Below are 17,441 nucleotides of genomic sequence, written 5' to 3'. Positions count from 1 at the left end.
AGGGGAAAAGGATAATAACTAAGACAAAGCAACTGGCTGCCCTTGTAATCTGCAGTCAACTTAAAGAGCCACTACAGGTCATGAGAAATTTCAAGATGACAACTCTTTCGTAGTTCTCTTCCCACGGTCAGAAAAAATATCACATGGAAAAGAAATACTCCATGAAAAAACTACTCTTTCACAAGCTTTTATGGTAACTTGCACGTAAGCCAAACAATGTACAAGGGTATCAATCACTTTCCAACTTAAACGCCTTTTCAGAGTCATGCACGAACATAAGAATGTTCAACCAACATGTATCAGCTGGCTCATGCACTGTTTTCGGATATTGATATCTACAATGCTTTCACCGGATCTAGCATCATTGTCTGAGCTCAGATGACTCAGACATGAACAATGTGAAAACATAGCTTGTTTTCATGTTTAAAAAGCCTCCATTGGTCTCCTGCAACAATAACAGGAAGAACTGTACGGATCGATATGCAAGATTACCAATAGGGGTTTTTCTTCTCCTACCAACAACATGCACGTAAAACTTTCTTAACCAGGTAAGAAGCAACACTTACCAGATCTCTGTGGAGCACCCAGTTTGCATGGAGGTAATGGATTCCATCAAGGATCTGGTAGAGTAGGGATTTTACCATTGATCTTGGCAACTGCATGGGCTTTTTATTTGCTTTTGAGGCACGGTGAAACTTGATAATATGCTAGAAACAAAACAAGTAGAATCATAAGCATGTTAGGTAAGTGGAAAGGTTTTTCTGTTGTGGTGTTTTTTGTTAAACTATTAACACTAAATAATGGAATGAAATACAAAAGTTCATTGAACTTCGCAATTAAAAGTAATAGTGATGTGCTCACAATTTCCTTGAATTGTTTTTGTTCTCTGAGTTGCTTTAAAAAACAACTGTCAAGCTTCTGTTAATATTTAAAGACTGGCTACTTACCTTGAGTAAGGTGTCTTAGACATTCTCCTCCCACCCTCCTCCCCATCTGAGATCCTCTTACCCTCAGCTGCTACAACAGAAGCCCAAACCAGCAGTATCTACCAGAAAGACGACTGCACTCTATGCTTTCACACACCTTCACTCTTCCTCTCCAAAACCACCCAGGCCAGAGTGCCTGCAACTACTTTAGTGTTTCCCCCCTAAATTAGAATACCAGTAAAGAGAGTTTAAATAAATATTTAAATAAAGAAATGGGGCCACGGGAGCTAGGCTGGAGGTGAGCAAGCAAGACACAACTCCTGAAAACCTCACATCATCACATAAGGGTGAGATCATGTTCAAACACCTAAAAATGGTTATATTCTCGCTTCCAAGTTTTGGCTGCATACTTCGCTGATGATGACAAGCTAGTGGCTCTTACATTACAGAAGTCAGTCAGCCCACTAGAGGACAAATACCGCATAAAAACATGGAATGCAGAAAGGGACCCCAGCATTAGTCAATTGAAGGAATGAAAAAAAAGATCATGAAAAGATTGCTGAGAGATCATGAAATATTCATAAACTAATTACTATTTATTATAAGATCAATGAGGGTTAGGTTTGGTTTTGCTACCCTGTACAAGAAATAAAGTGGGGTGAGGCTGTTCTACATTTTCAATCCTCAGACAAGGTGCCTTGCAAGACACAAACACAATCTTAACATATTGCCATTCAGCAAACAACTAAATCCATTTATTCGCGCGGGGGGGTGGGGGGGAGAAATCTTTTTGAACACTATTCAAAGAAGCATCTCAAATTAAATAGTTTTCAATTATGTGCTCTTTGGAGAGACAGAAATAATAAAGGCAGTTTGCATTTTTACTGAGAGCAATTCAAAATGCTAATCCATAGAGTGACAAGACTACTAATTACCCAATTCTTTAAATAGGATTTGTTTAGTTCAAGATCATCTCCCTCCCCAGGTTAAAAAGGTAGCCAATGGCTGTGCTTTCGTTAGACCTCTTCTCCCTCCACCACCACCCCCTGCCAAGTCTGTCACTACTGCTCCCAGTGAAAATGATAATGGATTAATGTTTCCTCATGGTAAGTGCTACCTCTGGCTGTCACCAATACTTAGCCACTGTCAAACTGTGCTTAGCAAAAGTGTAGACAATATAGTTTAAAGAGAAATTAAAAAAAAAAAAAAGAAAACATCCCCAAAAAAGCAGAACAGCTGCTTGCTTACTCCAACAGCAATGTTCCCACGGAGCCTTTCACTACAAGAGTGATAGCTGTATATTAAAAAACAGTGTAAAAGAAACCTACAGGATTATTGGGTTTTAATATACAAATGAGGATCAGTAAACAAAACAAACTCTTAGTACCTGATCCTTCTTCAGTACCTGATCCTTCGATCCTTAGTACCTGATATAAAAACTATAATGGAAAGCCTTAAAGGTTCATTTCCTTACCAAAGGTTTTTCTTGTCATGTGGCAAGATTCTGTGTCAAAACTTCAACTGGGAGTCCCTGCTTTCCAGTACTACACAATGCTCACTGGATAATGACCTTCATGTGTAATTACAATATGATTTTTAAAACAGTAATGATTCCATAAACTCCCAAATGATTGTCTTTATCAATACATGGTATGAAAAAATACAGGAGCACCAACAGGCCAAGGTCACGATACAAGCCCAGCCCAGCCCTTTTTCAAGGTGCATGTAATCACTAAAGGGGATTTCAATACTTGTTCAAAAACTGACCAGTATCCACACAAAACATTATTCCTTATAATAAAGGCATACAGAAAACGAAACCGAAATAGGGCCCCATGAGACAGCATGAGACACAACTTAGTATGGATGCATTGAGGAGGAACGCTCTGCCTCCGGCCCTGCCACAGCCCCTCTGGTGCCCTGGAGGAAGGGACTGCGACAGCACCAGGCTCGTACCATCTGATTTCTGCCCCTGCACTCATTTGTGGCTCCCTGGTTCCTTCCAACAGATTGGGAATCTTGCTGAAGGTTTTGTCCCATGAGAAACTACAGATCCAAGCAGACATTTGAGGCAGCATGAGAATCTACTTGGGAACAAGACACTAGCAATCAGGCAGCTACTAGTACGGCCGGGCCATCCACTAGACTGGCAAAGCAAAGCCCACACAAGGGTAGAGGAGAGGAAGGCTTTTTCCTGCGGTGATTCAAAGCAGCAGCATCCCTATTCCTTCCTCTTGTTCCACAGGAACCCTAAGGTGAACTTTTGAAGCAGATAATCTCCCCCTACACTGAGCTTTAGGTACGCAAGTTACCTCTAGACCAGAGCTAGTGTAACTAAGTGCAATGCTAAAGCTAAGTCACCCAGCCAGACTGGCCAGCTGAGGGCTCACCACCACACTTACCAAAGTTGGTGCACACTCCAAAAGATGTCAGAGCTTGCTCTTATCTGCCTCTGAAATACCACTTAGACACATTCTAAATGACCTTTCTCTGATGCTTGCTTGTCCCAGTCAGAAAGGCTAAGAGAGCAAGCTCCTTTCTTGAAAGAGTTATTGAATTGCTGAAGTGAATAAAACCTGATAGTTTTACTTTAAGCAAGAAATATCACAATTAGATAAAATTCAATTTCCTACAAAAGCAAAAAAAATAATTATTGTTGCCAACTTACTCTACAGAAGTTTATATCTATCAAATTGCAACTATCACCCCATCACAGTTTAGATTAGAGAACTGAACAAAAATTAAACTCAAAACATACTGCAGGGACAAATATTACAGGGAACTGAAAAGCTGAATTTGCCCCAAGCCACTGAAATGAATCCACAGTGCTTCTGACCAAGCCCTACTCAACAGTTTTGTAAAAAAAGTAGTTAATTCGATTTCTTGTATGCAACTAGCCATATGAAGAAAGACCAACACATAAACCCAACACTAAACAGCAATTTTAATGGCAGTGTCCATCTAAGAAACAGAAGGGCAAGTAAATGCCATTGCTGAACTGCATCTCTTCTACTGGAGGCAGCAAGACCAAGCTTTTTCTTATTTCTTTCTATTTTCAGAAATAGGTCTATATGGCCCAGCCACCGTTGTGGGAAAATATCCCTCAATTTAAAAAAAAAATAAATAAGAGCATCAGAACAGAGTTAAATGAATGGCTATAATTTGACAAAAGTTTCGGACAGCAGGCATATCAGGTGTACAGTAAGCTCCAAACCAAAGGATGTCATAACAATATAACGATGCTAAAAGATTTTTTTCACTTGAGCAATTCTGCAAACTTCAGCTATGGCAGGGAGATGCGCTCTCTTCGTTTAAGACTTAATAGTTTGAATCCAAGACCTCAGGTGTAGAAATGGGTGCAGGTACCAGCACAAACCAGGATGTTCTTTATACATAACTGCACCATTCAAGTGGATGAGGTATTCTCCACTAGCTTCACCTTCTCAACAGTCCAAAAGTGCAGCCTCAAGTACATCATATAACAGCTGTAATCTTAGAACTAACAAAGGTATGGAATAATCTACAGAAATTATAGGAATTGTAACCTGCATTTCACATTCCCCAGATGACTGCCCTAACCACTAGGCTTCAAAACCACACTCCTCCTTGCTCTCATTCAATAAATCTTTTTGCAGAATAGCACGGCATCAAGACTGTCCCATGAGCTATGAGTACAGATTTGAATCCTGACAGGTACAAAGGACATTCTGCGTTTGTCACCAGGAACCAAAAGGTGTGCTCAGACACTACAGGTTCTAACCCTTAGGTACACTCAAGTTCTTTGCTGAAGCCTACCCCTAATGGATAATCACTAAGAAGAAAACATGAGAAGTTCCGCAATCCAGTCAGAGGCATGTTTGCAGCAAGACAACAAGCAGACGGAGGGTCAAACAGCTTCAGCATTTTCCACATCTTTTTTCACTGTCACTCCTCAAAGATAACTTAATTCCCATATTCTGGTAAGACCACAAAAGCTGGAAAATACCCAGACACATTCAGCAAAAGTTTCGGAAAGCCTTAATTGTCAGTGTGCACTGCCAGTTGCATGCTGCAGAACAGAAAGCCATCCACAATTTCATTTTAATTAGTTCATCAGCACATTGCAGATGCAAACCCTCCCACTGATATATCTAAAAAGCTTCAAAACAAAAGAACACATGACATATGAGGTAAATGAAGCTCCAAGCAACATTTAAATCTATTCAGCATAAGTAGCCAAGTTACTTTCCCTTTCTGTGCATCTGTATTTTCAGATTCCTAAATCTTAAAAACATGCTTCCACTGATTGGATTCCAAAAACTGGGTATTCACTTTTGAAAATAAAGATAAAGTGAAAATATTTCTATCACTTCTACATATTTTGTTTTAAATTTAAACAAGGCCTTGACTTTGTGGCAGTGGCTTTAAGTCTATACTCTAAATTAAATTAATACTTCACTGACCAACACTAAAGTGCACGTTTATTAACATTCTAGACAAGTAATGAAGCTTCCAGAGGCTTGCTATAATTTGCTGTTTGCAATCTCTGGGACTACTGGTTTTATTTACTAACTGCTTATTCCCAATTATCAGCTTCAAAAAATGTAATAAAATTGAGAGGAGAAATGGATGAACTGGCTTATTTCAGTAAGCCTATTTTAGCTTTTGCAAAGGCAAGACTATATAAATGATAAGAGATAAAGAAGTGCAAAAGAGCTAAGCATTTGGACAAAACATACAATGGTGACTCACTGAACTATGTTCAGTCTAGTAGCTCGTCTGCCTTCTACAGACTAGTAGTGTTGAAATTAGTTTGAAAATTGGCTGATGAAGAACTAGACACATTTTCTAAATCCTCCACCATAAACCAAGTAAACATAATGCATGACAACATACCACAAACCAATTTAACTTGTTTTAAGGAAATCCCTGGTATTTACTCAGCAGTTAAATGAACATTTAAAAAGATCCTAATTTTAGCCTGATTCCAAAGAAGCCAAGTTGATGCAAACGTACTCTCTCTGTGTTTGTGTCATCTCATTCCCAATTCTAAGAATTGTTGTTCAGTATGACAGAGGTTAAAACAAACAAACAAACAAGACCTGGGAAGTTTTCATGGAAGAAAGAAGACAGCTAAAGGAGAGATTTTATGCACATCTGACTAAATGAAGTTACAGTGTGAGCTCCCACCTCAACAGACATGAGATGATACACAGACCTCAAGACACAACCCCCTAAGATACCTGACTAGTTTGAGTTCTACTGCTTAAGCCAATGCTTATTTCAAAATTACATGCATCTCCATCAAACTGAAATATGATGTCAACACAGATGCTTCTTCCCACTGAAGTTGTCTGTTCCAACAATTTAGCACAAACCCTTTGCTCTATCCAATCCCTAATACAGCCTTTGAGAATAAAACAGAGTTACGTCAATGCATCAGTAAAGTTACGTTTTAGTATTAAAGAGATGGAAGTTTAAAGACATGGAAGCTTGGATACACATTAAATCTGTGCCAAGGTCAAGAGGAAAATGCAGATTATATGACTTCAAGTCTCATTTTAAACATAGAATTATTTCCATCTTCTCTCCTCAGCAATCAATACCCAGCAATCAAAGTTAACTAATATTGTTGAGCATTAGTTGCAAAGCACTTAAAAGTCTATGGAAGAATAAATCAAAATCCAAAGGTGGTAAAACAATCAACCACGCATTTTTTGCACAATTTATTTTTTTTTTTTTAAAAAGAAGCATAGACCCAACTAACCTGAGTAATATTTGCTGTTCCAAAAATAAATCACAGCTTCAGAAGCCTACCCTTAGGAGTCATTTCAGACACTAAGGTTTTAGACACTAAAAAAAAAATAAATGTTGTCAAGCATGTTATCACAATAAAATAAAATCAAAACAAAAGTGGATAAAAGTATTTCTACAGCAATCGCCTAAGTTTCCAATTTTGGAATCATTACAGCAATCAATGCGACAGTCCTTCAGAAGGGGGGGTGGGGGGTGTAAAACTTCACCTCAACATGCTCCCTTCTAAATACTGCCAGCACATGGCCATCATCAAGTATTTTCTCCAGAAAGTCATTAACCAAACTGCCTAATGAAAAATCCATTTCCAAGTGACAAGAGGTCAACAATTTAAGTAACAGTGAAAGAAGCTTTGATACAGTAACATTTGCTAATGCCAACTCGCTTTAAATACCTAAGCTTTGAAACAAAGCAGACAACAGATTCAATGTAATTTTCTTAGGTTTTGCTGGGGTCTTTTTAGGTCTTCTACATCTTTCAGACCTAAATATGTCAAAATAACTCTATATGATAATAAAAACATCAGAATTCAGCTACCCCTGAAACGCTCAGTATCCAGGCCATTCCATTCACAGTAATTCCTCACACGTCATGCTTTTGCACCCTTGCCTCTGTCTTTGGGGTCTGTTCCTACCTGTTGTTTCCCCCATTTCTCACGCTTCATGGTACGGAAAATGAACTCACATAAAGTACCCTCTAACCCCCACAACCCCAGCAGAAAAAGCAAGTTTTGTGAGTGACAAGCGCGTTCTCGGAACAGACAACTATCGATATCAACAAGAAATGGTGCTGCTCTCCACAAGATATCCAAGCATCACTTTGGTATCAAAAACACCCCATCCATTATATTTCAAAGGGATAAATCATGTCATAAAGACTTTCCATAACCATGGCCGATGATAAAAATTGGAATGTTAAAGCCATCAAAACCTATACCAGCCCACTCCCTTCTTCCCCAACAAATCTTACATGCCTCTGCCAGCTAGCAGAATCCTGTATCGGTAACTACGCACACAATAGAGGAGACAGAACAAAGAGTCACGCAGTGGAGCAGGACTGAATTAAAACAAAAACATATACATGACTGCAGCAAATCAAAAGAGAAAAAAATAAAACCACTACACTGAAAAAAGTATTTTCATCTATATAAAAATATTTGTGATCAACTGCTGTCTGAATTATCCTCAAGATTTAGAACTAAACTGAAGCCTAGTGGAAGAAAGAGTTATAATCGATTACACCATATTTGCAGAATACTTTAAAACTCACATATATCAGAAAACATTCGTGTGATTATGCAAATGTGCAGTTTTGTTGCACAAATCAGTTTGCAAAACCCTCACAATTTCATTTAGCATATAAGAACATTATTCAAAATATTGTTTGCTGAAATTAAGTATATTTATATGTATATTGAGAGAGTCAGCTAGTGTTACAAAATTTACAAGTAGAAAAAATATTTTTCTCCTTTCCATTATTTGATGATTATTTTTAGGTACACATGACCATGCTTATAATCTCTATCCTACACTTTTAAAGAGCACAATATACATAAGTAACAAGTATTTAATATAATACAAAGCCATTCTGTGCATATATTTTCATTATTATCAATAATATTTTCAAGATTCATTTTATTTCATATTTCTCAGTAGTATTTACTGCTAAGCAGTTAGTTGTTAGAGGTCACCAGATTTTAATAATAAGAGAGAAACATTCAACCAAACCTAAAAAATACCCATCATGGTTCAACTGGTCTTGGACAGTGAATGTATTATCACATTCAATATTATCAAATCATAGTTAATAATTTACTTATTAAGAACCCATTTATTAAGAACCAACAATGGTTTTTATGGCCATAAAACACATTCAAAACATTTTACTGTGATAAAAACGCCACTGTTTTTCAGAATGATATTTAAAAAAAAAAAAATAATCAGAAGCTTCTGATTTAAGTTACAACATAGATTTCCAGAAAAGGGGATCTTAAGGCTTTCAAGTTACATGCATATATTAAATGAGTCTGGAAACTAACTCTGTACCATAGCTAAAAAAGTGGATACCCTATCAATTCAGCACATACAAAAAAAGAGTTACATAAACGTTGCTTAGGAACAAAACTCCTATTTAACAATATAGACACTATGGAATTGAAGATATTGAACATGTGCTTATCGGCAGTACCAAAACCAAAAATACATGCTTTAGAAAGCATTTTCAATACTAAAAATAAGATGCTATAGAAGTATAGGAGAGCAGCTAGGAACAAAAAAAAGCTCTAAAGTATTATAACTCTTCAATGACTAAAAGTAACTACACTGACAACAAATAGAATTCACCTTCAGAGCAGATTTCAACTTTTCTAAAAGTCCAGTGAAGTAACCATCATGCATTTAATATAAATTTGAATAATGTCTTCAAGTGCATGAGTTTTACATAGGAAGTTCTGGACAGCAGTACACAACTTAAGACTAAGGTAAAATAAGAACACACATTGAAGTTGAATAGCAAAATAAGTTACTCCTTAGTGATAAAACAGCAAAAACCTATGGATTTGAAACAACCTTTTTAAAAAAAAAAAAAAAAAAAAGGTCAAAAATTAACAGAAAAATACACATATCAGTTGAAGGAATTACACTTTTTCTTGGAAAGATTTCATCCATGCATAGTTTTATAAGACTAAAGTTTTAACTGTGTACTGGAAAAAGTAACTTTAAAATAGTATGAGTTCCACTCATGGACTTAAGAGTAACTCAGCTACGTGTTAACATAGTTACATTTTTGATCTTAACATACATTAATCAAGGCAGAAAACCTGGATACAATTTGGATTTAAAGCACTCACGACCTTATGAGTAGATATTGAAAAAGAAAAGTCCCTCACAGGAGACAGAACAAGAGAAGGTTGGTTCTGTGGTTATGAATATCTGAAGTTTAAAGTCTCAGACATATAGAATATAAAGGTGTGACACCGAAGCAGGTTGCCAGGGATTTAGAAAGGATGTGGCCTCTAATGTATGAGATACTCAATAACATCTCTGGACAGACACATTTTTAACCTTCCATCAGATATTCCTTTTATACTGAGCTACAAGCTAATGAATCTTGCATTTACTTCATAGCATGAGCATATATAATGCGATGACAGTGTAGACAATACACTATAAACATATGTGGCACATCCAACAGTCTAAGAACTTTACCAGTTGACAGACACTAACAGCCAAGAAAAATCATAAGGAAATCATCTGTGGATTACATTAAGAGTTATGGTAATTAAACCAAACAAGGGTTATAAATCAATTCATCAGAAGAATTCCTATACTCTTAGATATTCTTTGTTGTAACCTCCTGAATGGCTTTGCATTTTTTTGTATAATGCAACATGAGAGGTAATGAAGGAAAAATCTTTTATAGACTGTTTAAGTTTGTAGGCAAAGACAACATAGTAAGTCATCAGCAATACCTGTCAAAAGTAGTTCAAATTAGAATAGCTTTCTTCATCCCTTAGTAACGGTATCAACAGAAGTTACAGCAAATTATAAAGTATGGTGCTATCTATACTCACATTTCATATTTCAGCAGTCTAATCATTGGGAATTAAATGCAAAGTTAAAAAAAAAGTTCTTGCTCACCATAAAAGAACTTTTTAATAAGCTTAATTGGCACCATCACTTTTCCTCATTAGAACAGGACAATCTTTTTTTTCCAGCATTACAAAATTAACAGTATAAGATAGCATCTAATATAGTTTATTCATCTCTTGCCAAATGTTTCCAGTACAGAAGCTGAAAAAATGTAATGATTTTAATTAATCTGATGTTTTGGAAGTGATGAGCATTTACTCTTCTCATTGCAGCCAGTAGGAGTTAATACAGCTGGGCAGCTTTGAACAGAAGGATAATACCCATACTTCAGACAAATTTTGGTAAGTAACTCTAAGGTACCTATATTTGAAACCATTGAAACTACCTCTCTCTAGTGATAGCACATCTACAATTCCAAAATTTAAATCCTTCTAAAGTGATACCCACAATGAATAGACTTTTTTTTGCTTTTGTGTAGTGCTGGGGGAGCACAAGGTGCTAAGCAATAACAAAACGTGCCAATCCCCTACTACAATTTCTACCCCAAAGAGCTGAAAGGGCACAAGCTGTAAAGCACAGGAAATGCAAAACACAACACAACACAGACAGAATGACAAGTGGTTGTTATTACTGAAATGCGTTACAAAATAAGTGGATTTTCAGGAGTTTTTTGAAGGAGGATAGTGAAGGATCTTTACGTACGTTAATTGGGAGGCTGTTCCATGTGTAGGAGGCAGCGTGGAAAAAGACACAAAGTTGGGAGTGAGCAAAAGAGACAAAAGGGGAATTAAGAGCGATGCTTGGGAAGTGCTGACGGTAAAGGAAATGAGGACCAAGGTTAAGCCAGAACCAAGAGTGCCTTGAACACGGCTAACTTTATGCAAGGGAAGAAAAAAAATTCCTGGCAAAGGCTTAAGAAGCAAGGAAACATGGGCAATTATACAGCAAAAGAGAAATGATTCGTGTAGCATGTCCCATAGGGGGGGGAAAAAACAAAAAGTAAGAGTTAGGAAGTGGGAGACCAGTTCACATCAAATAACTAGTGTAACAAACATTTCAGTCTCAAGGAATAGAAAAGAATTAAGTTCACTGAGATTATGACCAATACCCAGCCAGATGTGAAGAGTGGTAATATGATTAGACTGCAGTTATTCTTCATCTAAACCTGTTAAACCATGTGAAAAATAACATATAGCATAATAGCCACTTGCCCAAAATAAATTCAAATGGAAAAGGTTATAAAAAAGGTATTTTAAACATGCCATTCAATGTAGCAGTAAAATATGTTTGTTGTGGTTGTTCTATAAAATGAGTAAACTCATTTGGTGCACAAATAAATTCTGTACCATACAAGGGTTTAGCTGCTGTATTCCTATTCATCATCACTGTCACCAGTTATGAGAAACACACAAACTCTCAGTATACACTTAACTTCGATGAAGAAAACTTTTAAAATACAAATCTGTGACTCCATAAGAGAAATCAAATTAGATATTTTTTTAAGCATACGAAGGGGAACGAAATACTATGACTTTACTTGTTCCGAGCCAGGAGCACCTTTTTGCATGGTCTAATTTTATGTTCCTTCCAGATTACAATTTGTGTCACTTACAAGTACATATTCATTAGCTCTTGAGAGCTAAGTGCAAAGAAATTGAGCAATTTGTCACTAACATTAGTAATAGAAACTTTTATATTATTGAGCCTTAAAAAGCAATATTGGAATTTATATTACTGCTTCCTCTCCTTGCCAATATTTTCAAAGACATTATAAACATATTCATTAATACTCTTAGTGTTTTATATATTTTGGGTTTAAACACAAATCCAAGCCCAAGCAACTCACACCTTACGAACAGGTGTGGAGCTTGGATATTTGTATGAGTTCAACTCATCACATCATTGATGTCCATCTCTACAATAGATTAAATCAAATCATATCATATTTTGCTGGGAACTTAAAAACAGACATCTAAGCCTCTACTCCTTTTCCATATAGTTATAGTCGACCAGTAGGCCCAATCAGCAGCACTACTTTTTCTTCTTATTTTCTTTCTGCTCATACTGTCACAAATTCACTGTTTAGAATTAGATGATTGAATGTTGGTCACTTCCACTATATCTCAGTGATAGGACTCAGTGAAGTGCAGAGAGAAAGGGAGCAGAAAGAGAGGGAGAGCAGAGAGTTTGGTTGGTTGGTTGCAAACTGTTTTACAAGTCCTCCATTTAGGAAAGCTTTCTTTAACTCCAATTAGAGCTTGTAGGAAAATCTTTTCACTTCAAAATGCAACATGACTTCAAAAAATTCTACATAGCTTTTTGCAGATTTTAAAGTGTACAAATAACAGGATGTCAGTTAGACCCTTAATTACAAATTTTATGCATCTCTGTGCTATATGAAGGTATACCGCACACACTCATATTATACTATCTCAGACACTTGGGGAAATCTGTACTTACCCACAAATCATGTTCAGCATAATCAAACAGCAGCCAAACCTTTCTGTCACTGTGAGAAAGGAAAACCTTCTGCAATGCAATCACATTAGGGTGCTTCAGCTCTCGTAAAAGCTGCAAAGAAACAGAGAAGCTCTTGTTACTTCTGTGTTTTTTTAAGAAAGACACAAGACAACAAAACAGGGCTTAGCACAAAGAGTGAGCAATTAATCCTAGAAGAGGCCCTAGAAGAAAAGATGCCAGTGATTCAGCACATAATCCTCAAAATGTCAAAATCAGTATATACACAGCCTCCGTGGCATGGGTTACTGTTCTGCCACCACAGCTGGCCATCGCCAGCTACCCTTCTCTGCCCCACAGTCAGCACACAGCTGCCCATCCCACCTACTCATCCCACTCACCCTCAGCCTCTATCCTAAAGTAAAAGATGTTATTACACACAAACATAACTGTTCTGTTAAAGGTGAACATCAGGATTTGAGAATGCCAGAATGAAGTCTGTATTGCTGGTCCAGCTCTTTATGTGGACAACGCAGTCCTTGATCACCACATAAATTATTGGTAGTACAATGATTTCTTTTGCATTGGATCCCTGTCTCACTTGCCTAGAAGTCCACAGGGTGGATCTTCTCAGAATATAAGGCTGTTTTCAAAAAGAAGTTTACCAAAACCATTTTTCTAATCATTGTTTCAACTACTATCCCATAATGCACAAATAAACCCAGGCTTATTTATGGCTTGCCAGAAAGAAAACTAAGTCTCATGACTAATTAGACAGCACATTAAAACAGGCACCACTGCTGAAGTCATCCTTCTGCCAGATTAAATCAGTCTCAGGAGGAGTTGGGAAGCAGTACTCCCAAAAACATCATTTCCATGGAATCACTTTTTTTTTTTTCCCCTCTTCCATACTGCAGTCACAAGAATGATTGATCACTTCTGTTTTATCTGAAAATTGCTTTCATCTGCAGCACTAGTATATAAATTGCCAACAATCAATTTATAATGGCGAAATAGTAAATGGAGTAGGTTCCAAGGCACATTTGAGAGAAATGAATCGTCCCTTTTTTCACCTTACAGAGAAAGATGCAATATGGGGGCGGGGGGGATAGGGGAATATGGAAAATTATTAATTTTAATTTATATTATCCTTTGGCTATATAGATATCTGTCAAGACAAGATCTGTTCTAAGGAATATTACAACTGCTTAGATCTATTCCAGTTTTCCAGCAAATGAAATAATTTAAATGCCTTTTCTACTAAGCAGGAAGCATTTTCTTTTTGTTTCTTTCTCTCTCTAAGCACTAAGAACTTCTAGCTGTAAAAGAAATTCCTCCCTAATGAACTGATCAATAGTCACACCCAGGTATCACTTACAAGATACCAGTAGATATCATTTTATCACGTAAATAGTAACAACTTGCAGAATTATAACCTAACAATACTCTAGAGATTAAAATAAGTCTCTTCGACATGCATCAAGAGATGTTGCTGTATACTTTGTCTTTAGCAATATTAAAAACTGTTTTCCAGTAGGGACTTAATGTAATGCCTTTGCCTCTTCTCTTTTCTTTCTCAATAAGGAGTTCTTTCTATTTTATGATAATTTTTACACTATGAGGAGGAAAAAAAAATATAGTAGGCACTTTTTTTTTTATTTGCTATTAGATTTTTTCTTAAAGATAGTGTTGGCTGCAATAGCAGTATAAAATAACTCCAGATTTTTCTTCCTTAAAAAAATGAGATTAAATAAACCATTATCTCAAAATATGTAAAACTTTGCAGTAAGAAACAGCCATAGAGAATATATTTCCATATCAAATGCTAGCATATAATAAACACTAACAGAAATATTACGTAGAGCATTAAGAATGGGAAGACTGCCTAAAGCATTGTGCATTAACAGAAAGGTACTATATGAAAACGAGACAGGAATGTGTGTATTTCAGTTCTCAAACACTTCTGCTCACACCAGTCCACAGAGAGAAAACGTACATAGCAGTGGGCTATTAGAACAGCCTGATTAATAAATGAACCTGAAACCTCTCCTTTTTATGCAAGTCACAAAAAAGGATACTTAAATATGAAAGAAAGTGTAAATTTCTTACCCAAAACAATGACATACACTCATTTACAATGAGTAAGTTACTTCTAACGCATCATTCTTCTCTTTTGATTCAACTTAGATGACACAATAAGCATCCCTATCCACACCCAGCATTTTTCACATGAGTTACTGGTATGATCTTAAACACTGATTACCGTTACAAGTAAGGGAACGTGGGAAGAAATCAAGTTAGTTTTATACTACACATGTTGAGTTTTTAACAGACAATGTCTGTATCTGAGCTGAAGGTGAAGAATGCAGTACTCTAAGGCCAACAGTGTCTGCAAAAAAGTTCTGACACGATTTTTCAGCTACTGGATGACTGGTTACAGTTGCAGACATAGATGGTAAGAGCTCCCACCAAACTAATAAAGCCTGTTTACGCAGGTTACAGACACAGTCTCTACCTGCCTGCTTCTCCAGCCTGGCCTGCCCATAAAAGCTAGCAATTTTTCTAAATTGTACTGTAAATGAACATGTTAAAAGCAGTAAGACTGTTTTTAAAGGTGCAATCTAGAAGATGCTGGGATGCTCCTGACACCTTAATCATGGGGGCTACTGCAGCCTTATAAATAAAAATGTTCTGTTTTTCTCTCATGAGAAGTAGTTACACAGCAAAATATTTCAGAGATATGAATGCTTACCAAAAGACATCTTCTCTAATAGTTATATTTAATGGGATATTCATCATTTATAAAGAACGTATATGGACTTGATTCTCTGACTTAAACTCATTCTGTAGTTATTTAGACACCAACCAATATTAAAAACTAGACTGAAAACTTGTCAAATAATCTTGTTAGATTATTAGACTATGTTAGATGGAACATGTAACAGAAAATACTGGTAAGTTATTACTAAAAATATTAAAATAAGCTTTTGTGTTATTGATTCTGTACTCCAACAGATTAATTAATTTGTTAATTCATTAAGTCAATAAATAAGGTGGAAGGCAACTCAAATTTTATTTTCTTGTCACCTGTCTTAAGTGAATGCTTTAGCACTTAGCACAGCTAGTAATTTTGGAAGTGCTTTTGTAGTTTCAGCAAACAACAGACCTGTATACCACCTTCTTCTACTATATAATAGTACTATATATAGATAAATATATATAACAACACTTCTAACACTAATATAACAGGAGGCCACAAAAAATTTCACGTACAATAGAAACCTGCAAGTGGACGGAAGTGGTACACATCCAAACCATCACAGTTTTAAAGGCTTTATGACACTCTGGCTGTCAAGACTGTGAATGCTGCACAGCAGCTGGGAGCCATACCAAGAAAATGCTGGCTCTAGAGTCCAACGCACTGGGTCAAGAATGGAAGATCTGCTCTAGCTATGCTGGGCTTGCAATGGTGCTAGGCACCAACTAGATGACATGAGAAACTATAGCTCAGGGTACAATTGGCTAGCATGAGTCACCAACAGAAATGTTGGTCAGATTTACAGCTGAAAATAACCTCATCTAGAGACAAAGACAAGCAGAAGAGAGTGACCCACAAGGACTGAACAGGTCCACAAAGAGCGGAGATGAGGGGAGTCATTCAAAAAGCACTGGAAAGGTGGGATCAGAAAGGAATACAGGGCAGAACTAAATACACAGCTATGGAAATCAAGAGAGCGCAAATCTGAGATGTTTCAAAGATAATTATTGATCTGCCGTTTAGCTGAAAAGAAACCTGAGATTTCAAAAACAGTATTTTCATTAAAGCAGACAGGGGGAAGCCAATAATGTGAAAACACGGGGTCATATTTAAAGCTACTTGCATCGTGGTTGTATCAACTACGTACCCTAATGACTTTTACGCATGACTAGAATTTTGTCAATATTTAACCTCCACACCAACCACCTAACAGTACTGTCATTAATATTTGTCTAAATAGCTTCAAAATTATGTACTGCTTTAAAGGATGCCAGGGTAGTCCCCAGTTGCCCAGCTAACTCTACTCTTGAAACAAAGACCTAACTCATGTTAGATTTGCCACTTTAGATTTTCTGCCAGCTTCTGCTATGAAGGGTTGTGGGTTCCTATCATCTTTGTGCAGACTAAGAACGAACCTGACTTCAAATTCTCTGAATAAGGGAGCAGAAAACCTAATTGTTAAATATATTGCCCAAATTGGGGGTGGGTGGGTTGGGGGGGTGGCAGGGGAAGAGTGTCTTAAGACTAGAGTTAGACTTTAGCTTGGTATAATGTTTCACCTTGCCATGTCACCCTTTCACTACTCCCTTTATTAGCAGTCACGTGCCACATATATCTAACAGTTAAGTCATGCACCTTTTCCTGAAATGGTTGTATGTTTGTTCATCACCACAAACACATTTCACAAATGTGCATTTTAGCCATATCTAGAATCCCAATGACAACTTCAGAGACACGGTACATAATTGTCTACAGCTTTTCTGCACCACAGATTGCTGTATAAACTTTAAACATACAAAATGGATAGATGAGACATAATACCAGCACTATTTTTCTTAGGTCTTTCACAAAAGTAAATCAGTTTGGAGACTCGGTTAATTCAAGTCTAAAGTTAGAAAGAAGTTGTTAATAAACTGT

At 36.7% G+C, this 17,441-nt stretch overlaps 1 protein-coding gene across 3 annotated transcripts in view; it reads right to left on the bottom strand.

The window, feature by feature from the left end:
* CDK19 (cyclin dependent kinase 19) overlaps positions 1-17,441 on the bottom strand; it is a 133,241-nt gene that overhangs the window by 69,285 nt on the left and 46,515 nt on the right. For all 3 annotated transcript variants that reach the window (XM_040597565.1, XM_040597563.1, XM_040597564.1), the window contains 2 exons: positions 12,770-12,880; positions 567-707 (listed from right to left, as the gene is read on the bottom strand). In XM_040597565.1, the coding sequence (XP_040453499.1) occupies positions 567-662 (96 nt within the window). In that variant the 5' untranslated portion in view covers positions 663-707; positions 12,770-12,880. The remainder of the gene's footprint in view (positions 1-566; positions 708-12,769; positions 12,881-17,441) is intronic.

This window comes from Falco naumanni, chromosome 6 (assembly GCF_017639655.2).
Source record: "Falco naumanni isolate bFalNau1 chromosome 6, bFalNau1.pat, whole genome shotgun sequence".
In the NCBI taxonomy this organism is placed as follows: domain Eukaryota; kingdom Metazoa; phylum Chordata; class Aves; order Falconiformes; family Falconidae; genus Falco; species Falco naumanni.
This window is presented reverse-complemented; position numbering and strand designations above follow the sequence as displayed.